General features: G+C 41.0%; 1 protein-coding gene across 1 annotated transcript; it reads right to left on the bottom strand.

Moving 5' to 3' along the window:
- Positions 1-8341: 8341 nt before the first annotated feature.
- mvp (major vault protein) lies at positions 8342-25555 on the bottom strand. The gene is made up of 17 exons (XM_026324054.2): positions 25388-25555; positions 22502-22680; positions 20568-20763; positions 20236-20359; positions 19875-20006; positions 19294-19388; positions 18782-19018; positions 18360-18485; positions 16088-16306; positions 14788-15023; positions 14507-14704; positions 14169-14313; positions 13516-13727; positions 13010-13126; positions 12700-12826; positions 11652-11840; positions 8342-10331 (listed from the first exon to the last, which is right to left on the bottom strand). Exons 2-17 carry the CDS (start codon positions 22663-22665, stop codon positions 10206-10208), a joined length of 2643 nt encoding a protein of 880 aa, XP_026179839.1. The 5' UTR covers positions 22666-22680; positions 25388-25555; the 3' UTR covers positions 8342-10205.

Raw genomic sequence — 25555 nt, 5'->3', positions numbered from 1 at the left:
AAACCATCTGATAAAATCTGTTTAAAAGTAGTTTAGATTCAGCACCACGTGTAGAAAAAAAACGTGAAAATGTCTGTATAATGTATTCTATTAATTCAGCAGAATGACTAACTAAGGAATGTGTTTTACTTTCCTCAGGACACATCCTGGGCTCTGTAAAAACTGGAACAAAATGAATAAAGACTGCTGGAATCAATATACATTGTATTACATTATATATATATAGAATATCCAAATAAGGGATCCAGCAGAAGCCTAATATAGTATAGCATTAAATATTAAATAAAATATGAGCATATAAAAACACATTTCTGTCCACTCTACAACTGCAATTTTGGTTCATTTGGAAATACTGAAAATCTTCCACAGGATTTCTTATTTCGAACACACAGTGGTGTACAGATGTTGTGTTTTGGTTCACACCTTAAAGTGGCTCCTGACAGAAAAAAATCCAATAATACTGTGCTTTATGTGGTCATTTCTTTCACTTCTGTTTATCATTTTCATTTCTCTTGTAAACGCTCTGTTGACACCTGCTCATTGTATTTTTTTATATTTCTATTCTCATTCTCTGGAGCGCTTTTGTATTTATCTGGTTATCTACTGTTTGTACTGCCCAGTATAACCTGCTTCCTGCTTGCTTTTTTTAAATGGCAAGGCAGGGAGATGCTGTAAGCATGAGCAGACTGTCGGCTGACTTCATTATATCCTTCTATTATTATTATTGCTATCTCCTGACACAAGACTCTCTTTGTGCCTATGCATGCCTTAAAGTGGCTGCTTGATGAAGCATTCAGAATGAGTATGGGTGTAACACTACATTTATCGAAGATACACTTGATCTTGACTACTGATGTTGAGTATTTGATCATGTTTGAAGGGAATAAATCCCAGTTAAATACTATTTTGAACTCAGTTTTTTCATTTGTATTGCACATTTTTTTTATATGGAAAATCAAATTGATAAGCATTAATGTGAATCCTTAACACATTCACAAAATAAATTTTCTCAGTCAATAGCTTTGATCCAGTCGCACCACATTTGCCCTACGTGATGCTTTTATTTGTCAGGGTTACCAGAGAAATGAGGAGCGAGAGAGACGTAACAAGGGAGTGGGCTTCTTTTCTTTTTACACCCTGTTTCTAGGACGAGAGAGCATGTTGTCACGGCAACTGTTGGAAAGGGAGGGAGCGAGAGGCAACCCGGGATGCAAGGATGGGGCAGCGAGAAAGAAAGGGAGAGAGGTCTGGTTCCTTACTGTTAATAAAAGATCTCCCTCTCTCTCTGAACTTCATTTGAAATTTAGATTCTTATAAATTATTGAGTGACTCAAGAGGAGAGATCAAGAGGAAGGGTGGGAGGGCATTAGCAGATGGAGAGACGGAAGGAAGAAAGAAAAGAGGGCGATTGCATAGTGAGTTTGAGTTGTAAAAAGAAAAGACAAGAAACAAGAAAAGCTAAATTAAAAAAGCGCTTGTGTTGTGTGTGTGGGTGTGAAAAGAAGAGGCATATAATTGAGATTAATGGCAACGTGTCTCTGGGTGTATCTGGGTGTGGGAGGCTGCAGGAAGAAGGAGGCGGAGGAGGAAACAAGTAGTGGGAAGGCAATGAGACACAGTGAGAAGAGACAGATGAAGAGAGATGGAGGTTGGGGTGGGAGGTGGTGCATCATAATGCAGCTGAGAGTGGGGAGATGGAGCAGCAGGGGAGGAGACGGAGGAGGGTGTATGTGTGGTGAAGACGATAAGAGAAGAGAGACAGAAGCTAAATGACTCTAAACACTCTTGATGAAAGTGTTTGGAGATGTTTTGATTATAAGAATGTGCATGTGCCACATGTACATTACAGACAATGGAAAATGTCTTATTCCTCTGTACTACAGAGCCACACTGTTACACTGGGTGACATGTTACCCTGAACACACACATTACAGTTTATTTCTCCCCTGTGCTGCTGCATTAAATACTCACCATAGCACTAAATTTCATCATGATGCACTATATGTAAAATGTCTGCTGTGACACTGCTGCCAATTAGTTACTGTTAGATCCCAAAGCTCCAGAGTAGATTATGGTGGACATTAAGTCTAGTTCCCATAAATACAGTATGTTTTCCCTAACCTCAGGCTGAATCTAACCTCTGTCCTCTTATTCTTAACCTGACTCCTGACTACCTCATCCTATAACCCCGAAGAGTTATTTCTGCCTATGCCATCATCCATCCATCTGTCCATCCATCCATCCATCCATCCATCCATCCCTCCATCCATCCACCCATCCATCCATCCATCCATCCGTCCATCCGTCCATCCCTCCATCCATCCGTCCATCCATCCATCCACCCACCCATCCATCCATCCATCCCTCCATCCATCCACCCATCCATCCATCCATCCATCCATCATTCATTCATCCATCCCTCCATTCATCCATCCATCCATCCATCCATCCATCATCCATCCATCCATCATCCATCCATCATCCATCCATCCATCCATTTATCCATCATCCATCCATCCATCCATCCATCCATTTTTCCATCATCCATCCATCCATCCATCATTGATCCATCCATCCATCCCTCCATCCATCCCTCCATCCATCCATCCATCCCTCCATCCATCCATCCATCCATCCATCCATCCATCCATTTATCCATCATCCATCCATCCATCCATCCATCCATCCATCATTGATCCATCCATCCATCCATCCCTCCATCCATCCATCCATCCATCCATTTATCCATCATCCATCCATCCATCCATCATTGATCCATCCATCCATCCATCCCTCCATCCATCATTGATCCATCCATCCATCCATCCCTCCATCCATCCATCCATCCATCCATCCATCCATCCATCATCCATCCATCCATCCATTTATTCATCATCCATCCATCCATCCATCCATCCATCCATCCATCCATCCATCCATCCATCATCCATCCATCCATCCATTTATTCATCATACAGCCATCCATCCATCCATCCATCCATCTATAAATTGTGTGTGTGTGCCCTGTTTTCTGTTACTTGAATTGAGTGTGATGACTCTGTTAGAGCTAATGTCAGTATGAGTTTCACACACTATGAGGAGACAGACTGAGCTGTAACCACAAGTACAGAACACTAACAAAAAACACACAAACAAACAGAAAATGTGACAGTGAAGGAGTGCAATGGAAAAATAAGCTGAAATTTAAAATGTCAATTTGAATGACATTGAGCCTTAAAGAGTCAAAGTCAGCGTATGAAGACTGAAGATTGTGTTGAAGAATCAGGAAGATGAGGAAGGGTGGACTGGTAGGAAACCAGAGTACCTAGAGAAAACCCACACAAGCACAGAGTAAACTTGCAAACTCCACACAGAAAGGCCCCTGATGGGTTGCAGGCCCAGGACCTTCTTGCTATGAGGCAACAGTGCTAACCACTAAGGCACAGTGCTGCCCTTTTTTCAGTTTCCATTTTTAATTTTTCAGTTATATTTTTTTCAGTTCAGTTCTGGCACAAATATGTCATAGGGGTGTTACACGACCATGTCCTCATTGGGCACGCACAAAAGTGCTCAGTAGAAAAGGCTCAGGATGCCTGGTATCTCTTGGTGCCAGGAAGAGGGAGATTCTTTCTCCTTATCAGACATGGTGGTGTTAGAATTAGCCTAATGCTATATGGAGCATTTTAGCTCCAAATATAACCACATTACTGCCATAGATACTAGAGATAGCCATGTAATGCAATGGATAAAAATGTAGACTCATGAAAATGTAGTGCAGAATGACATGAATGTTATGCCTTTGTACAATATGTGGTGAACAATAGACTTTTGACATGAAAACTGGGCCTTAATATATACTGCTCAGTAAAATTAAGGCAACATACATCAGATCTTGATGAACTAATTCAAATTAAAAAACTTTAGTAATGTAAAGTGTGTAATTTGTTCAGAACAAATTGACATAAAGGTGAAACTAAAATCATCAGTCCATGGACACAATATCACACTGACACTGACTGACGCTGTATCACAAATCACACTACAAATCAAAGTGATTAATGTTGATAGGCTCCAGCGGATCCCCCTGACCCTAAATAGGAATAAGTGGGTATAGATAATGGATGGATGGATCCATGTTGCATCAGTTTCATCACAGCAACTAATTATGTAACTCAGAAGTGTGTATGGCCTCCATGTGCATGTGTGCATTTCCAGAAATGTCTGGGCAGGCTCCTGATGAGACGGGTTATGGTGTCCTTGGGGTCTTCCCCCAGACCTGCATCAGAACATCAGGGAGCTCCTGGACAGTGGTGGTACTTGGTGGGTTCAGATGTACTGGGACATACTGTTCCATAGGTCAGGGAAACATGCTCCTCCTGTTCCTTCTTGCTCAAAGGAGCAGATACATGTCCTGCTGCTGGGTTGTTGCCCTTCTATGACCCTGTCCCGCTCTTATGGTGTAACAGTAGGACATCTTGGACTACCTGTGCAACCTGACTGCGCTGCCTAATGCTACCAGTAGTGACAAGGGCACAGACAAAACACAAAACCTGAGAAGAATCAGTCAGGAAGGATAAAGCATTTGTCTGTGACCAACACATGTGAAACCCTTCACATTTTGGGGGTTGTCTGGCTTTGCCTCTCCATTGCACCTGTTGTCGCTTTTATTTGCAGCGAGCTGAAACTAATTCAAGGTCAGTTCTCTCCTCAATGGGCAGACTGATATCACTGAAGTTTAACTGACTTGGTGTTGTACTGTGATGATTAATTTTAATGTCTTGAACAGTTAGTATGTGGTGAAAGTTATGTCTTAATATAGTTTGGCATAATATTTCTGCCTTACTATTTGTCGTTCAGTCGTATCTGACTCTTTGTGACTCCTGTGGGGTTTTCTTGGTAAGTGATACTGGAGTGGGTTACCATTTCCTTCTCCAGTGGACCATGCTATAGGCAATTTAGAGTCATCAATGAACCTGACATACATGTTTTTGGACTGTGGAACTGAAGTACCTGGAAGGTCCCTGCTGGGTTTCAAACAAGGAACCTTCTTGCTATGAGGCAAAAGTGTTAACCACTAAGCCACTGTGCTGTGATATACCTAAGTATACTATACTATACTATTCCATATAGTGAAACTTACACCTTATTTCAGCAAAAGATGAAAATATTGCAGTAGCACGTGGTGAAAATGATCCTAATTATAGTACATGGTGAATATTGTACCTTAGTACATATAGTATGCTATATTGTGCCTTAACATAGTATGTCATGACCACAGACAAAATTTAGTTATTTCCAGGAGAAAGTGAGTTTGTGATTGTAGTTGTGTGTATCCAGTGCTTTAACATCTGGTTGGCTGATTATTGGTTCACACTTCAGGACAGACTTTAAAGCAGATATTTTTATAGTGACAGTGACAAAAGCAATAAATAGAATCTGCAGCGTCACTCGGCTGTAAGGAGCTCCGGGGAATTTGCTCATTTTACCTGTCAAAAAAACAGTTCAGTTGTAGCTGCCTGCTAATTTCCAGTCATTTGATTAACTGATTAATAACTTCTTTACTGTTTTAGAGATATGTTCTCATTCACAGCATCTTAATTCAAGGATAGGCCAGTTGCACAGTCATATATGCGTTTTCAGTCTAATTGTAACTGTGCACTAGACTCAGGGTAGTTTTCCTTATTGCTGATGGAGCTTAATATGATCTGTTTAACCGATAAACCCTGAATATCTACAGTACACAGACATGAAGGACAGACCACAGCAGGCGTCTGTGAGGGACAGAGGAGAGCGATGGGCAGATTAACAAAGATGATAATGGGAAATTATGAGAGGAGACAGCTGGAGAGAATTACAGTCAACCTTGAAGGATTTCATTAGCCTCCCCGACTGAATTATCCAATCGATGAATTGAATTAAAGAGGAGCCACCTTTTCTGCCTGATCTGCATCTGCTTGGCTGCAGTCCCTTCTGTCCTGATGTCCCCCTGTGATACCGGTCCAGTCCTAATGACCGCATTGAACCAGAAGGACATGCTGATGATACATATTCAGAGCAGCGTTCATGTTTGCAGGCACCTTTTCATCAGAAGTCAACTAGCATCTTTATCTGAGCATCCACACCTGTGATTTTACATGTTTATTACTGATCACATCTATGTTACATCATCATCATCATCATCCCAAATGTTTTTCTACATTTGTGGTGCTGTTGGTAAAGGCTTTAGATCACTTTGTTTCCATGAAAAACATTTAAAACTCATAAATTTTCTTTACAAATTATTACTGCTTATTTTTCTTCTGTGGATTTAGCCTGTCTCAGTGTCTTCTATCTCTTCATGTGATCCCAGACTGACTCCATGATGTTGAGATCAGGGCTCTGTGGGGGTCCCACCATCTGTTGCAGGACACCGTGTTATTCTGGTCTCTGAACACAGATACTCACTGACTGCCTGTGTCTGGACACATTGTCGTGCTGCACAATGAATTTGGCATTGAGGATACTGTGTGATGGGTATCTGAACCTCTGACTATATACACTATGTACTTTTAACTTAACTCTACTACTTTGATGCTATAGATACATATTTTAGAGATTCAGCTAATAATGCAAGATAAAATGTACAAATGATGGTATTAAAGGTTAAGAGATGATTGTATTGAAACTCAGAATGTACTCAATATTGTAAGTAGCTCCAATTTACCAGCTGCAGCATTAGAGTGATGTACACATTAATGCATGAGTAATACTTTAATATACAGTAGAGTACAAGGCCATTCAGCCTAATGAGTACTTTTAGTACCAGAAGTATATCTTGATGCCTTTACTTTTGTACTTTTATTTTTGAATGCAGGACTTTTACTTGTGTATTTCTACACTTGCTATGGCTGGCCTTTGATTTGGTTTCAGTTTAAACCGAATCGATCACATCCTCCTTATCGTGGTGGTAAAACCTCATCCCGTTATAGCTGCCCTCTACATGACAGCTGGAACTGGGCATGTGTTGTTAGTTAGGGGTCCATGTCGATGATCTACACTCCTTGACTGAACAAAGCAGCATTTCCAAACATTTACAGTGACAGATCATGTATCATTTATTTATCTGGATAGATTTTCTGTTTGTGGCTAAAGCATTTCCTGACATTTGATACATGTGGTAATGAGCACTGTTCAAAAGAACAGAATATCTTTAACTTATAAATGATCTGTGGTCGTAAATTGGTCAGAAATTGTTAAACTGCACATGACAGTGATATGAACACACGTCCCATAAAAAGCTGCCTTGCTGAAAGAGTTTTATTTCTAAGTGCCAGTAAACATCTGTGTGCATGGAGTTGCACAAAGAGATGCCCTAAGGAGAACTTACTCCCTGACAGGTTAATATGTAGCTTAGACAAAGGGCTCCAGATACATTTTCAGCCAGTCTGAAATATCAAAGATGGCATCAGTTTGCCATTAAGCCGACTCTTTTTATTCTCTTACGAAGAACAGGGGAGAGACAGACTGCGGAAAAAAACTCTTTTCTGTCTTGTTAGTCAGTAGCTGTTCAGAAGGTTCCCAAAAACCCATTTAAGCCTCTCTGAAACCCCTGCTACATCGGGAATGACCAGGTTTTTCTTCTGTGGCTCTTGAGGCTCAGCTCTGTCTCTTGTTTTTCTGCCTGATGTGGGTGTTGCCTTGTTGAAAGTCCACTTAGGGCACCCACAGGTTTTGAGGGCTGTCTTCAAGTGTGTGTCCTCCTGTCTCTTGGCCTCCATGGAGGTAGGGATGTTGTTTGCTCTGTGGCATAAAGCCCTGATGACTAGTTTGTGTTGCAGTGGGTGATGTACATATTATGAACAGAGAAGAGAGGTGGTTTGAGAAAGGAGTCAGAGTAGGTCTCACCTGATTTACATAGCTCCCCTAATGAGTTTATGGGACTAGAGGTGGAGTGAAACCAACCTGAAAGATAAATCGGAGTTTCCATACCAGCTTTCTCTTAGACTGACGAAGCTACTTGGATGAGTAGTGAAACTTTTCGACCTAAAAACTAGAAGTCCAGTTGCCATGACTCAACCTCTAGATAGGCATGTTCAACCCTCACCAATAACTAGGTTGACTATCAAGAATGTAATAAACTGTAGGATACACTTTGCTTTAAATCCCACTCTGACGCTGTATTTAAATGTAATATCAGTCACGGCAGCAGTATAGCCTCGGTCTGAAAATATTAGCATAAAAAAAAAAAAGGAAAAAAATCTTTAGGATACCTGATTAAACATGTGACTCAAGTGTAAAAACAGATTCATAATGAGCAAACGCTCTCACAGTTTTGAAGTGAGTTTAAATACCACAGCAGAGATAAAGATGTGGACAGCAGCAGCACTTTAATGTCTTCACACAGTTTTAAAAAGTAGAAACAGCAAGTTTGAAAACCAAGTGCATGTAGTGCAAAGCAGAAACAGTATTGTTGGCTGTTAAACGGTTACGTTTTTAGGCACAGTTCTTCATTTGCAGCACTGACACAGTATGTGTCGTCTTTGCGGTTGTCTGCTCCAAAGCAAAGTTCTGAATTTCATTTCCACTGAAAGTGCAGTTAAGTTAAAGTCATCCTGAAAGAGTCATTTTCCACCAGGCTCTTCTGGTTGAAGGTTTTACATCAGTTTCAACTGTCATCACAGCTTAAAAGTGAAGCAGGTGTGACTAGAGTTCAACCACCAGGTCAGCAAATATCTTTCAGCACATTAAACAGAGAAAACACAAGACACCAGGGCCAACTTTTCTGTTTACAGAGTACATGTCGGTACAGTTGGACACAGATTTAATTTTAAAGTCATCACAGTGTTGTTGAGAGAGGAGGTATTTGGGGCACTCTGGTTCCTACAGTAAAAGTAGCATTCATGTTTCCATAGCCTGTGTGTTATGGGACCTGGTAGCTGGACTGCAAAAGATGAGCAACTGTGATCGTAAATATCTGGTCCTTTGATTAACAAACCAAAGCCGGATCTAAATGTATAAGACAGAAGTCAACTACTACTCCCAAGATGCATTTCATTAACATTTCACTACGTGACAATTGTGGCGCCATGTTTGTTCAAATTCAGTGTTACTATTCTGATTCACACACGATTGGCTTCTTCTCTGTAGCAATACCAGCTGAGGCTCATGGGTATTGCAGTATTAAGAGCAATCTAACAGATGCTGTTGTGGAAAAGAAGTCAATGCACGTTAATCATGGTGATTTACAACAAAAACTGTTACCATTGTTACTAAATTCATCCCTGACTGACCCATAAACTGGAGCTTTCTGTTTTGTCAAGCTTTAGCTTTAACAGAATGCGATGTGAAGTACGATGATGCTTCTTACTGAAATGCATCTTGGGAGTTGTAGTTTAGAGACTGAAGAACTCAGGTTCTTTAGGTTTTGGAGTTTGAGTGTCATATAATTTTATGCTGAGTTTATATCACCGTTGAGTAGACCTGAGCAAAAACTCAGGATTTCAGTTCCTAACATTAACAGTTTCCTGCTGTGAGCCTGTACACAGACAAAAAACTGGTATTTTTCTATTGAACCTTATTCTTCATTTGAGTATAAATTTTAAAATTTGTATCTACAGCAACAGTGCAGATTTTTCTAAATTAAATCTCACCTGCAGAGTTTTTTTCCATACAGTAGATTTACAAAATGTGATGTACAACCAGTTCCAAGTTAATTTCTGGACATATGCTGTCATATAAACTGTTACCCAGATGAAATTATACCCTGATGTATATGGCTTAATAATCGGAACATCTATGTCTGACAAATCAAGTTGTAATCTTACTGGAAAATTCTACCCAATAAACTATGAAGCTATTAACTGAATGGAAATAATCCCTCATAAACCTTTTATTCTTATTTATTGCTTCTGGCTGCTCTTTTTCTTACTGTCTTAGTTAATCCTGGAGGGGGAACTCCAGTCTCGTCAACTGCTGCAAATCATGACATCAAAATGGTTATTTTTAAAAGATATGTTGCCTGGTTTTGTCAAAGAATTGTGGAGTATTAAAACCTAGGAGGCCACCAAACAAAACCCATGAAGTGAACCTTTAAATAGGCAAAGGTTACACCATATACCAGCTGACAGAACAACTTGCCTAAACTGCCTGTGTTGTATTATAGGGTGAGCATCTGCTGCGTTTTCCTTTTGGAAGTCTTCTGTTCTGATTCTTTCTCTTCTTGCTCCTCACTGTGCCTGTCCCTGTCCCGGCAGCGCCCCCAGCAGGCCGTTGGTTGTAGTGAAGAGGTTGATGGGTGACGACCCATCTGTGATGAGGGTGGACTTCAACCCCAGAGCCTGGAGCATCTTCACCTGGAGGATGAGAAGCAGAACGAGTTTTAAATCTGAAGGCCAAACTGTGATGAGCATTTCTGATGAACTTTATTATGTATGGGTGACCAATCAGAGACTGGAGCTGAGTGGAGGGCTGAATTTAGGGGCAGCATATGGCACCTAGACAAATATATATATATATATATATATATATATATATATATATATTGTAATAGAATAGTTTCATACACAGACCTCATTTTCAGAGGCTCAAAAGTCATTGGACAAACTGACATACAAATGTTCTACATTGATGAACATCATTTGCAATCAGCTGTATTCAGTAAGTGAAAAGCTGCTCAGTTGGACGGAGGTCAGGTCACTGACTCAGCCACAGAAGAATTTTCCATTGCAGCAGCTTTTCACTTACTGCAGCTAAAAGTGCAGGCAGAAAGACCTCCAAACAAACAGCAAGGCAGCTGCAGTAAAGGCCTGGCAAAGTAAAGTAGGGAGGAAAGTAAAGGAGGAAACTCAGCGTCTGGTCATGTCCATGGGATACACACCTGAGGCAGACATAGCTGCAAATGATTTTCATCAGTGTATAAAGTATATACACTATTTGATGTGTATTTGTCCAATGACTCTTGAGCCTCTGAAAATGGGGGTGGATGTAAAAAAAATGGCTGTAGACCCTAAATCATTAATGCAGTATTTTTGGGAAATTATAGCTCAAAGTCTACAATTCAACACCTTGGCTGTTTCATTTCAAATCCATTGTGGTGAAATTACAAAAACTGTTTCACTGTCCAAATACTTATGGACCTAACGGTAAGTCCACTTTAACTTGGTGACGTGAACCTCACTCTGCCGAATTAGATTTTACAGTTTCAAGAACAGGGCTGTTTATTTTCTGTGTTTTTATTTTCCACAAATCCCATAAAGCGAAACCAGGAATGAATTTCAAGTGCTCACTGTGACGTTTGCAAATCTGTCTGTGCTTTAGTCTTCCACTGTCTGAGAGCTTTTAAAAACACTAGTGACCTACACTGCTGTACTGTGTGCCATGTTTCTTCAACAATGACATGCATGTGATACATCTTATTTCAAAAATGAACCAAGTGCTAAGAAAAAGTATTTTGTCAAGCAATGTCAGCCATTGAAGAGCTGTAGCTCCCTGCTGTGTTTTTGGACAACAATGGAGGTCTATGGCACAGAGGAATAACCATATCAGTCTATGGATTTGCAAACATTACAATGTGTACATGAAATTCATAATTTGCTTTACTTTCAAGACAAAAACAACGGCCCATATGTTTCTTAAAGCAAGTTATTTCCTCAGCAGCAGTGGTAGTACAGTACCTGCAGCTCGGGCCCAGCTCTGGCAATCTCCTTCAGCGTGTCGGTGCCCAGACTCTCCATCAGCTGCTTGAAGCGCTGACTCTCAATCTGAGCCAGACGCTCCTGCTTCTCCACATCCAGACGATCCATCTCCTTCTTATAGTTCAGTTCCTGCTCACGAGCCTTCGCCAGCCGCAGCAGCTCTGACTCCTGCAAACAAACACAAACACACGCATGCAGGATGCTTGTTCACATGAGTATCTTTTTACCTGGTTTGCTTTTAGAGTCAGGATGGTGTTTGGACAACAAGGATGGTCCACTTGGTAAGGAACCAGAGTTATCTTATTTAAAAGTGCCTTTTGTTTGGTCACCGTGTTGTTTATATTATGTTAGAACAGAAACACTAATATTTGAGTGAACGCTTTTATTTACAAGTGCAACAGTGAAGGAGCCAGAGTTGGAAGAAAGTATTCTGAATACTCATTATTATTTAAACTGAGTTGAATTTCCTCAATAGATGAAAAGAGCTGGAATCCTGCTGCTTGTAACATGAGTAACAATCCAATGGACTATATAATTTGGATTTTGTAAAAAAAAAAAAACAACAACAAAACCAACATGCACTTTAAAATTGACGGATGAATGGAGAGATGGAAACAGTGAGGCATTCCAGTGAAAACTGAGTTGCTTAACCCTGAGATGAGTTGTCAGTTCCAGAAACAGATGAGTCAGTTGTGGTCATTTTTAATATTTTCTGCTGGCACCAACACTGTCCCCATCAGGTTTTGGCTGAATAAATATTGAATACGTTCATCTAACAAACAGGATTGCATTGAGTTTATGATCCATGTCAATGACTACACGGAATTAAATATAATATTACCCCCCCCCAACTCATGCTCTGTCACTACTGCTGTGTTTATAAAGATAAGATATGCATGAATGTCACACATTAATATATCCAGCTACTCCAGATTAAAGTGGCGACTGTATTGCACTTTATAGGTTACATAATGTTACTGTAGAGATATTTGGGGGCTCAACTATAGTGAAAAGTAACAGAACATACCGCCTCGATCTTCTGAGCTTCAGCTTTCAGTTTGGCCTCGTCGACGGCTGCTTCTCCCTGGATACGAGCTGCCTCCGCCCGAGACTGAGCTTCAGCCTTCGCAGCTCCTGTGCTCTCCACAGCAGCACTGAATCACAGAGAGGCTGGTTAACAGGCTGCAGGAAGAGCAGCTAACACAAAATCCACTTTATCCATTAAATTATAGAGTATGTCGCACTCTATAGCACTCATTACAACTGAAAGCTATTTTGACTTCTAGATCAAAATAACTAACATTCCTCTGATGCTTCACCAATGACCCTGCATTTACCTGAGAGCTTCCAGCTCCAGCAGCTCCTTCCTGGCTCTCTCAGCCTCGGCCTGGTCTGTGATCCTCTGCCTCTCCAGCTTCCCCCGAGCCTCCTGCTCCAGACGCTCCGCCTCGTGCCTGCACATGCAGAGAAGATGTCACAAAGCTGGACGACTTCTTAATGTTTCTGAATTTACACATTCATAAATAATCTTTAGAAACACACATCAAGTCCAAACTGTAACTTTATGCTCAGGTTACAGTTTGATCAGGAACCGATGTTTCTAATAGGAAAATTAAAGTCAGAATTTTCTTACCTTAAAGCAATTAAGTATCACTACTACAGTTAGGTATCTGGCTGTTATTCTGGATATTAAAATAAAATGTCTTGTATTCTGCGTATAACTGTCAGTTTATTGATGTGATTTAAGCTGCAGTAAACTAAATCACATCTGGCTGCACCTCTGTCTAAACCATAAATGTTTGTTTGTGTTTGTGTGAGTGTGTGTGTGTGGGGTGTTTCGGACCTTGCAGCAGCCTCCTGAGAGTTTGTAGTGATCTCGATAGCAAGCTGGACGCTCTTCTGCAGGGCATCTCTTGTCCTCTGGTCGACGGGCTCCACAGACTGGATGTCCACGCTGCTGATCACCAAGTTGTTCTGGGCGAAGTGCAGCCTGGGACGAACAGCCAGCTTCTCATCGTAGCCGAACACCGCTGAGCAGATGATGCGGTTTGAGTTCTGCAGACACAAATGGTCATTGGCGAGGACGGCTCAAATTCTGTCACAATACCATGATTTTATGTTAATATATTGGTGCTTCTTGTCTTAGAGAACAGTAATTATGACAGAATACCTTACTGAGATTCAAAATGTGCTATTCATCATAGTTTTTACTCGTTACCAGTCGTAAGGAGAAAGGAAACTGATGGTCATGTTAAATGTTTAGTTTTGGCCAAGCAACAGTCCATAACACAAAGATACTCATTTCCCAATTATGCGGCAAAAACAAAGCAGAAAATCTTAATCCTCAGTATTGTATGAGCGACTTGTAATTAACTGTGCAAAACAGGACACATTAGTGGTATGTCAGGAGGTAATTTAAGGAGGTCAAAATTCTTTATTTTTCCTTTCTGCCTGTAACACTGATACTGACAGAACAGAGGACAGTGAAATACAAACCTTGTGGAAATCATCAAACTGCACGGAGGCGACGGCTCCTCTGATCCGGGAGGCGATGGCTTTGCAGGCGTCTCCGACGAAGTCTGGGACTGAAAACAGAGCCGCTGCATCGGCATCGTCTACTGGAGACTTCACATCAAAGTGCCTGGAATAAACAGGAGAGAAAGACACTGCACGGTCAGCTCATCAAATACGACTTTTCTTTTCTGAATCATTCGCAACATGACACTCCCACAGTAGAAGCAGATATGTAAAGTGATATGACACTGAAACTCATGTGCTGAATGTTAACTCTGCTGGCGGTGGTGGTCAACTGTCCCTGTGCTGTGTGGCGTTACCAGTTGTAGGCCAGCTGCAGCTGCAGGCGGGCGTGGTCGGCTGTCTCGATGACGATGATGTCGGTGCAGAAATCGGGTCCCAGCAGGAGGCAGACGGCCTTGATGACGTTGGCCCTCTTGGGTTTGTCTCCAGACAGGGATAGCACAGTGAACTGCTCGTCAGGTCCCAGCATCACCATCTCTGGTCCAAACACCACCCTGCAGACAAGACCGCAACATCACCACTTCAGCCAGTTCATTTAACCTCCACAGCTCATCAGGACACCAAGCCTGAGTCCTACCTGGCTTTCTTCTCTCTGTAGTCGTAGACCTGGACAGCAGCATTGTGGGGGACCCTGTAGGAGACCACTCGGGTCTTGTCCCTCGGCCCACTTGCTGTTACCATGCGTCGGTCAGAGCGGTTGGCTAGTGGGTCGACAACAGAAGAAAGCAGCGCCTCGACGTTTGGAGGGAGCTCCTTCTCCCACAGCTCCTCATCCTGAGTCAACATGTAGGTGTGGCCAATCACTGCACGCACCTAAGAGGGAGGAGGACACGCTGGTGTTAGGATCAACACTAAAATAACATCTGTGTCTTTTTATTTTTTGGTAATGAAAGACATGAAATAACTGAACTCAGCTGAAGACTGAAGGGAAATTGCCTCATGAGAGTCCTACACTGATGCTAACACAAAATCTTCTGTGGTTTTGATTCTGTTGTTGATATTGGAGAGTATTGGAGTACTTTGAAAAAACCAAAAAAAACCACAAAAAAAAAACCCCAAAAAACTTGCTACTTGATGTACCCATTATGTGATTCATGCCTTAATTAGGGACAAACAATTTTATTTATTTATTTATGTTTTAAACTTATTGCATTCAGAGATTGTATAGATTGTTAGACGTGAGAGTCGAGTTCATCCACAAAGTCATTAAAAAAAAAAAAAAAAAAAAAAAAAAGACTAGTCATTTAATTACTAGATAGTCTCTAGCTTTTTCCCACAGTGATATGTGCCTTGAATGGCTCTTGTATTGGAATGTGCATCATTTTATCTGAACTGTGCAATTTTACAGTATTTATTCTGATCCACGCAATTAATTTTACAATATTTAATCTGATCTGTGCAATTTATTTTTGATCACATTCTGATTGTAACCTGCTAATCAGTCATTATTGTGTGAATTGATAGGGACGCTGTACAATGACAATACAGTAAAAAGCAATCTATCTCATAGCTCTTTTTTTAAATCCTCAAGACTAGTTGTGTTTAATAAATCCATCAATCCATCCAAGTTTCCTGCAAACACTACATTTTATTCACTAATCTAAATATATCCTGGTGGACCTTCAATCAAAATCATCATTTAGCCAGCCTTTTTCTAGCTGCTTCTTAGAAGCCTTCATGTTGACACGTTCAAGGATGCTCAGACATTTGAGACCTGAAAGTGTGTTGCCAAAAAGCTAATGGGCACTTTGGTTAGGTCAACGGTGCAGACAGGAAAGAAATGTGTCTGATTTAAAGATTTATATCTAATGACACCACTGGCTGCCTATTTCTAATTACACACTAGTCCAAATGAGGCAAAGTCCTGTGACTCGCACCTTTCCAGTTTTGATGTCCCTAACGTAGATGCCCTCGTTCTCATCCAGAGGGATGGCCTGTCGTCTCAGCATCACTTCCACGGTAGCCGGGGGGACGTACTCGAGGGGGCCTCGCAGCATCCAGCGGTCCCCGGGGCGACGCAGGATGCCACTCCTACGAGAGCGCTTGGCCCTCTCCTGTTGCAGCTCCTCATCCTGCTCCTCTTCCTCCTCCTCTTGCTGGCAGAGAGAACGGGGCAGAGAGAGGAGGAGGACGGAGAAAAGGGTTAACGTGGTGATGCATTGGCGTGGTGGAGGAGAGGAGGAAGGAAGTGGAGGAGAAGGGACTGGAGAGAGGCTCTGAGAGTAAAATCAATGCCATAAGAATGTCAAAGAAAAAAGTGGAGGAAATTTGAAGAGGAGGAGGAAAACTTAAAAGGGTGGATGGTGAAATTATCAAGGAATATTGTATCAGGAGAGGGCAGGGATGGATTGTTTCAAAGGAAAGAAAGGAGAGAAGAAGAGAGTAGGAGTATAATGGGTTAGCCAGGTTAGGAAGGGAAGATGGTGCAGTGAAGGACAGAACAATATCATTTCTCAGACTTTGGACTCTAGCTTGTTGCCAGAGACTGGTCAGGTATTAACTGGGACCTGGGACTCATGGGACATTTCCCAGGAAACCTCAGCAAACTCCACTCTGTGTTTGTGTAAACACCACCTGTGGTAATTAAAGATGCTTAGACTTCCATTAAAATATAGTTCAACAGTGAAATATCTGGATCAGCATTTCTATAAAATTACACATCTAAAAACAACAATGGTTCCCTGTTGTGTATCATGACATCACAACACAGTGGCTGCATGCAAGTGAGTTTCGTTCCCTGCAGCTGCACACCGTACGGTCAGTGGTTACAAAGACAGTTAGATTAAAGGTCAAGTCCGATGTTCCTCATTTTTCTTAGATTTAACAAATCTTATATCAGTTTCAGGGGATTAGTCTTCCAGCTAAACTTTGATGCTCTGTATCGATACTTTAAGCAGATCAACTTCAGCTGTCAATGGTCCAACTTTTGTGTAAAGTAGCTCATAAAAATTATGTTTCAATTCAATTTAAACTTCATTGTCCAAAAAAGGGAAATTCTTCTTGGGCTTTTTGCCCATGCCACAGCCACAGAAAAGGAAGAATAAGAAAAAAAAAAAAACAGAACTTAATCTGACATTCAAAGACAACAGCAGTTGTAAAATTTCATCACGAAGGATCTTCGTGATGAAATTTTACAACTGTTGCTATTTTAAAATGTCAAATTTATATTTAATTAGGAACACACCTGTGCCCTCTCCCTAGTCATGGTATTTCTGTCACACTAATAGCCACTCCCTTTTCCTGGAAAGGCCACAATAACTCAACCACAACGTTCAGTGATGCCAGACAAGACTTTAAACGTCTGATCGTGAAGGACAGAGGCACACCTTTAAAAGATCTGCAGTAGGCTGTAGGTCATCTTTAACCATGACACACCTCTGTATAAAGATGAAGTATGCTTTAGTAAGGAGCTGCCTGTAATCTCCCAGTTGCACAAGACCAGCTTTAAAAACATCAGTGAACAAACAGAGATTACCAGCTCCGCCCTCACTTCATTCCTCTCCACTGCTTAAAGTCAGTCAGCAGATCAGAAAGAGGCATTAAAAAGAAAAAGAGTGTTAATGTGTGTCATCAGCTGTATTATCAGTTTCTCTCAAAATCAAACCTCCTTGTTGATATTATGTATGACTCTCAACAGGAAGTGTCAATAATTACCTCTATTTATAGCATGTGTTTTTCTGAATCCATATACCCAGGTACAGATCATATTTCATTGCCAGGGGTAAAGGGAGGGTTAGAAATATAATCTGTATCTGGATAGGGAAAAACACATGCAAAGGCAGGAGCAAATTATGTCTTCACCTATTTTAACCTCCCTAACCTGGCTGCTAGATATTTCAGAAATGTTTTTAAGATCTTATTGATTACTTTGCTGGCTCTCTGTGGCCTTTCTTCCTGTTGTATTCCTGAACCAGAAGCCTGTGTGTAGCATGAGGTGCTCTGTGGAAAGCAGCATGAAGCCATATAATACTGACTGACTTCTTTAAAACAGCCTATGTTTGTTTGGCTGCTCTGTAAACAGATACAGTAGACCAGCTGGCCTAATGCTGATTTCTGCAGCTGCTCCAGCCACTGTTTGCTGTAGTGTTACCATGGTAACCACAGATGCCATAAACCAAACCAATATGTTTCTTTTTTTGCTCTCCTCACCTCCTGGGTATCATTGAAGGCCTCCACAGCTCTCAGCACCAGACCCTCTTCTTCAGACAGCACGTACACGTCCTGGATGCCGTTTTCAAGATGCTCACCCGGCTGCAGGAAAAATGAGCGCTCACCCTGTGGAATCAAAAGGTTTTTCAATTCAGTTCCAATTCAATCATCTCAAGGCACTTCACAAAAAAGAAAAAACCCAACAAATCCCTTATGAGCAGCACATGGCGACAGTGGAGAGGAAAAACCTCCAGCAGAACCAGGCTCAGTTTGGGCGGCCATCTGCCTTGACCGGTTGAAAAAGGAAGTTAGGTTTGGTTTGGATGACAAGTACATATATAAAACAGAATAAATCACACAACAGTTCACAGACTTCTTCAAACACTGTGGTAGGAATCGCAAAGATGACCGATTCTCCTCACCTTCACCACCCTCTTCTGGCCTAGCTGGGGTTTCCCGTCGGATCCGACAGGTTCCAGGATCACACAGTATTGCCTGCTGCTCAGAGTGGTCACATCCACCACCCCCACCACCTCCTCCGAAACAGAGGGGATGTGTGCCTCCCTGTCAGCTATGGTGACGAGCCACTCCTCCCCTGTACGGCGCTCCCGCCCACCGGCGTCTTTAAAGGGACGCAGGGCGCGAACATGGAGCGCTTTCTGAAGACACACAAAGGGGAAAAGTTTGACTATAAAGACTAAAGACTTCAGAGTTTGTCACAACAGAGTCTGTATTAAGGAATCGATCTTGTGAATTAATCAAACTAATCAGTGGTTTTTCAGTACAATGTCGTAATTATCATGTCTTTGCTGTCTGTGCTTAGGATATGTCTGGGTGCCCTTAAGTCTTGAACTGATTCCTGTTTTCCATTTCCTACTTGGAGCCATTCAGCCAGTTGAAATCAAACCACAGAGAGAGGGAAGGTTTCAGTCACCTTGTCAGTCAGGATGAAAGCATTCACAATGTCAATGACCTCTTCATGGGCACCTGGAAGGTACGCTCCCACTTTACTGACCAGCCACTCCTCACCTGGACAACACACACACACACACACACACACGTATTCAGTCATATGTGCAAACTAAAACTATTTTTATAAAGCACTGAAGCACTGACTGCACTGTTCACACAGCTGAGTGAAAAACAACTCTTTACTTTTTATACATCCTGAACGAGGTTTACGAGTTATTTAAATGTAACACAAATGTGTAGAGCACACACATTTAAAATGTTTTGCTTTGCAAATTTCTGTTCTAAGGAGGAAGAGCCATTCAGAAGGTAAACCTAGTGTGTGTGTGTGTTTGTGAGACCCTGTATTATTCACTTTGAAGCAATTCCACAAAGCATGAATCATAAACCTCAGGAGTAAAGACTAGTTTTAAGGTTAATATGACATTAGAGTTAAAAGGTGATGTGTCTGTATGTAATTGTATAGCAAACAGTTTGAGGACCAGTTTCAGATTTCTACTATGGGAGTGAGGACATGTTGACCAACAATAGCTGTGCATTTTACACCTGTGACTCTGTGGACTCCTCCTCTGTCTACTCCCTCCTTGCGAGCTCTGAGCCTGATGGCCTGGTTCTCCCTGATCACTGTTGCCTTGATGGTCTCCAACACTACCACCTCCTTCCTTGGGATGTAGGTCCCTGCAACAAAAAGACAATATCTAAGTCACAGTCATAATTTCTGTACAACACCTGTACTGAATCACACAAAAGACTTTCAGTGCATGTCCACTGATGATCTAACCGCTGCTTCACCTCGAGCAGAATTTAAAAAAAAAAAATAAAAAATAAAAAAAAAAAAACGGCATTCAACTAAATATTCAATATTCAATTTTAGCATTTAGATATAAAGAAAGTATTTGGACCATACCTGGTCCTTCGAACAGCCACTCGTCTCCAGCCACTCTCTTCTCTTTTCCCTTGTCTTCGAAGTCGAGCAGTGCCTGCAGGCGCAGAGCTGTGTCTGGAAAAACGATCTGCAGCGCAGTCACGTCCTGGAAGACAAACACAGGTTATCAAACATGCCAACAGAAGAAGAAACGATACTGGATAAACATTATTTCTTATGTTACAAATAGAAACAATGTGGTTAAAATGTGATTAATTTTATCTATGTGGTGAAAATTGACTTTCTAAAAAGTAAATACAAAATGGACGCTTCCTAGTTTCTCCTACTTTAAAAAGGCTGAGCCTCTTACAAACCTTCTGGATCTCCTCTCCAGGGTACAGGGGGAACGGGTCTTGGGTCAGACGGATCTCCAGATCAGCATGGCGGAGCTTGGCCTGACCTGCCTGGTCAAACAGGACCTCGTCGTTATCATCACGGGCCACAGGGTTGAGAACCACACAGTAGTGGCGCGGCGGCACCATGATCATACGGACTGGTGAAAAGAGCACTCTGAGAGAAAACAGGCGAATTTGGGATTACTTCCTGATTGTCTGCTTTTTGCCATTTTATATCTTTGGGTTTGGTTCTACCTAAACATTGCATCTGACATTTGACTGTTTTTTTAATCTAAATGATGAGAGCAAATAATGCAATAAAACGAGAGGTAATCAGCACTGTGTAGGGCAGGGACAGTGGGAAAACAAGCAGGGCAGTAGCGTTTGAGGACAAGGGCTGGAGACCCCTGCTGTAGTCTCTTTAACAGAGCTTCAAAAGTCCTCTGCAGTGATGGAGAACCTGCAGGAAGAGCAAGCATCTCCATCCATCACTCATAGTAGACTGGTTAGTGATTTAGAACTAATAAATTTAACTTTAACATCATGTAACTTAAGTTATTAAGTTAAATGATCCAATAGTCTGGCCACTCTCAAAAGCTTAGATGCTTAAGAACCTCCTTAAAAATGACAGTTTACAAGCATGTCTCCTGATTTAATGCCCAATGCACATTCTTACAACAGTGGCATTGAGAAACTAGAAAACTTAAAATATTGTGCGATGTCTTTTTTGGGGACCTCAATTCAAAGTAAGGTTTTAATGATGTTATTCAAATAATTCATATCTAAATTTGAGGTGTTATGTCTGTGAGCCCAGAAGGAAGGAAATTCTGTACTTTAAGTAATGATGTATTCACATTACACAATTTTAATTTCCTGTGTACAAGGCATACAAGTAAAGCAGAAGTGCACAGAGTAAACATAGCTGACCACATCAATACTAAGTCACATGCTTTGCTTACAGTCGTGTGTCTAAAAATGCAATCAACCAGTTTTCTGCTTGTAAACCTTATAGAAATCACAGGAAATCAATCTAATGACATTGTACACACCTACTTGGATAAAGGGCTTTTGAAAAAGAGAAAAGAACACAAAGATTGCAGTGTGGCAGATTACACAGAGCACTGTCACATTGATCCAGTCCAGTTTTGTCACTGTGACACAATAAAAATATAATGACACACCAAAAGTGAACAGTGGGTTTTCTGTCACTGAAGAATGACAGAGTTTCCTTTCAGCAAACAGAAGAAATCAGCTTAATCTGCACATTTTGTTCATGTGTGTCAGTGTGGATCAATCAATCACAAGACTCAAGGTGAAAAGTCCTGTTTGTGTCCCATACACTCTGCGACACTACAGTGTGTCTACAGACACTAACTGATAAATTGTCTATAAACTGAAACAAGAAAAATAAGTAAAACAAGGAAAATCTTTAGAAATTTTGTATATAAATATTTGGTGCTTTTGATGGAAATACTGAATTACAATTATTATTGTTGCTGCTCTAGTTACTGAAATTCAGGTAAAACTAATTTAAAAATTAGGATGGCTGTTTTCTTAAAGGCCTTGAAAAGAGTACAGGATGGATTATTTCTTCAGACTCCTCCAGTATTTCACAGTTCAGTGTGTTTCTGTCAGTGATCTGAAGTTTGGTGTAGACAATGAAGGTCTAAAAGTCCAATTCTTAAAATTTCAAAAGAAATTTGTTTTTGTTTTTTAATGCACTTTTTCAGTACAGTTTGATAAGACGTGCAGCATCGTGGATCTTGGCTTGTCAAGAATACAAACAATAAGCTGCAAGAATTTTCAGAATTAATTAAGTAATTTGGTCTTTGACAGGTCTGAGGAAAACGGCTAAAATGAGAAGACAACATGGTAATGTCAACTTTAACCCAGACTTGGGTGGAGATTCTAACCTTTCATTGTCCTGGCGGATGTAGGTGAGCGGTCCAATCTCCACGCGGGCGATGTTGGTATTCTGGTCCAGGACATGGATGTAGTGATGCGGTGGGATTCGGATGATTGATGCCTCCACCTGCGTCTCCATCTCCAGCCCACGGATTACTCCAGTCTTAGACATGATCTAAACTAAATACTGCAGACAGAGGAGAGGAGAGGAGAGGAGAAGGACTCTCTGTAACATTTAAAACTTCGTGTGTGACCCTTATTAAAACTAAAAGGTTTTCAAACACATACTGTCAGGTGAAGATTACCATTAGAACTATCCCTGTATAACTGGTAAATTAAAAAACAAACCAAAAAAAAACAACAACAAAAAAAAAAAAACAGAAACTAATCAAGGACAAAACTAATTTACAACCAAACTTCAAATTTACTACATGTTTAATAAGATTCAGTTTCTTCCTATCTGGGTTCATTTACTGATGTAGGAACAACAATGTCCTCACAGGTATTATTTTAAGCTCTACCTGTGGCCATGATTAGCGTATGAACAAATTTAATTTGTGAAGCCACAATAAACTCTGACCTACAGGCCAAATTCAAATCCTCCTATGATACTGTATGGTGCTCATGAGAACAGGTAGGACGGACACAACCTGAAAACGTAACGCCTCCAGTCACATGCTGAAAGCAGGCATCACATGTCATTCATAATCCTCTTCCCTTTGGTCTGATATTTTGAAATAAATAATATGTTTCCAGGTTTTAAACAGGTTTTTCTCTTCTGAGAAATGGAGCTGCTTGTGTTCAGACAGAAATTGACAACTTCAGCTTCTTTTGTGAAAAAGAAAATTTATTGGAAAAACCTGATGTCGTCTCAAAGAGTAAGGCATTGGAAAATATTATCTGAATATTTGTACTACTTTTTTTTTTTTTCCAGCACAACTGTAAGAGAAAGATGACAAATAATACCAGCCCCTACGGGGAACGAAGCACAAAGTTTATCATGAAAGCAGTTGGATTAAAGCGCCAATGACCACAAGAAAACTGAGCAAACAAGACACTTCATTTAACTTCAGGTCACATGAACTCTGTCTGTGTGAGCTCAAGATGCATGAGTTGGCTAATAAGATGAATGATGACATGACATTTACAGACACTGGGAACTTACTGTGTGCTCAAAGAACCTGTGATAAGACAAACGACAACTCCTGAACCTCAAGTATGCACACAGTCACACCCACTACACAAAGAAATCACACACATTGTACAAAGTCTACCAAATGATAGATTTACCTTCCTCTGACATGCCGACTGTGAAAGGGTGGAAAGGTTAGTGCAATTCCAAGAAGTCCAGAAGAAAATCCTGCAACCTGTGATTAACTGACTAACTCTATCAACTCTAGTTATGTCTTAATAACCTCAGGTATTAGTTACCGGTAAGACTTGTATGTTTCAATTTAATTCAAACTCCTCACCTGTAGCTGCACACAAGGCATACTTCAGACATGTTAAGGATTGCAATACATTATACTGGTAAGAAATAAAATCATGTATTTTTGCTTCAGACTTTACAGTAGGAAGAGAAAATCAATCTTCTCTCAGTTCCTCCAGTTCAGGGGGCTGCAGTTGTCGTTTGTGCACAATGGATCTGTAACTCAGTCAGTCTGAGATTATGCATCAGGTAATAGGGTGTGATTTACAAGTAAGACTACATTAATGAAAACCTCATCAAACTGCCTCAACCGGATAGAGCAGTGTTGTGCTTCTGATCTTAAGTTTTTCCACTCTTAAATCGAGATTTCTCGTTTTATAATTTTGAATGTGTCTGCATAATGTTGGTGTGTAATAGTCCAGGACTCTACTTGGGAAAGGGGTTAAGTGACTGGACACTGAGACATTTTAGTCCATGACTTGCTCCACCCCAGCAGGCCACAGAGCTGATTCTTTAGGACTCATGTCTCCACATTTTATCCTCTCAATGATAGATAAAACAAGTATATCCATATATTTTATTTCTCATTGTGTTTTATCATCCTTGGCCTGACTGTTTATTGTTTAATATTTTTTTCTTCCACTCATTGTGTGCCTTCACATTGGCATCAGATTAAGCTGTGTAATAATATACTAGTCTGAGTTGTATTTTCAGCATGACAATGAGACAGACGCTGTTCAGCTCAGCACAGAGGTGGAGAGTGTGGCAGGCTCATGAGGTACATACAACATAAAAGCAGAAGAGATGCCTGAAGGATCATAAAAAAACTAAGTACAAAGTAGGTCAGCTCTGCCCAACTCTGTCATTTCACAATGAGCAGAACCATCTGGCTGGACTGGTTCTTCTCTGTTCCAACAATGAGCCTGATCTCCTGCACAGGGTGGTTGGTCGTTTAGTTTATCTTGTTCATGGGAAACTTGCTTTTTCCCCTGACAGACAGACCCTAGCACCAAACTCCCACTAAAAACCCTCCAGTTGTAGTCCCCTTCCCTGTCAGTTCACTCACCCACCTGGTAGATCCTTAGTTAAGTCATGTCAGCCTTGTGTGTTTGTGTTACTAAGTCACGTTGATCACGGCAGCATTAACAAACACCAAGTGGTCCCAGTTTCAGATGAGGTTTAAGTATGTCGTCCCTAACCCCACAAACCGCTGTGTAACGCTAGCTTAAATACTGTCCGGAAGAAAAACACTCAGCATCCGGAACAAACTGTTGTTGAAGTTGACGTATTGTCTGATAACAAGCTAGTCGGTGTGCCATATGTATGCCGATTTTAACTCTGACACCGATTCATTCAGAAAACATCTTTAGTTGTATTTTACCACCTACAAACCTTTGACTCCGACTCATGTTCATTTGGAATCAAAGATCTGAAGCGATGGATCTAATAGTTACATGTCGCTTACCTCGACCCTTTGGACACAGCAGCAGTGGTTGGAAGACGGGCAGCTCGGTCTCGAACTCAAACCTACAGTCTTTAATTACGCTGCTGACAAGGTTTAGACTGAGGATCCACGAAAACATTAAAAGCACGAAGGCGTGGCTGCTGGTCTCGAGATCCCGGAAAAACTGTG

The sequence above is a fragment of the Mastacembelus armatus genome, chromosome 8 (genome assembly GCF_900324485.2).
Source record: "Mastacembelus armatus chromosome 8, fMasArm1.2, whole genome shotgun sequence".
NCBI classification, from domain to species: domain Eukaryota; kingdom Metazoa; phylum Chordata; class Actinopteri; order Synbranchiformes; family Mastacembelidae; genus Mastacembelus; species Mastacembelus armatus.
This window is presented reverse-complemented; position numbering and strand designations above follow the sequence as displayed.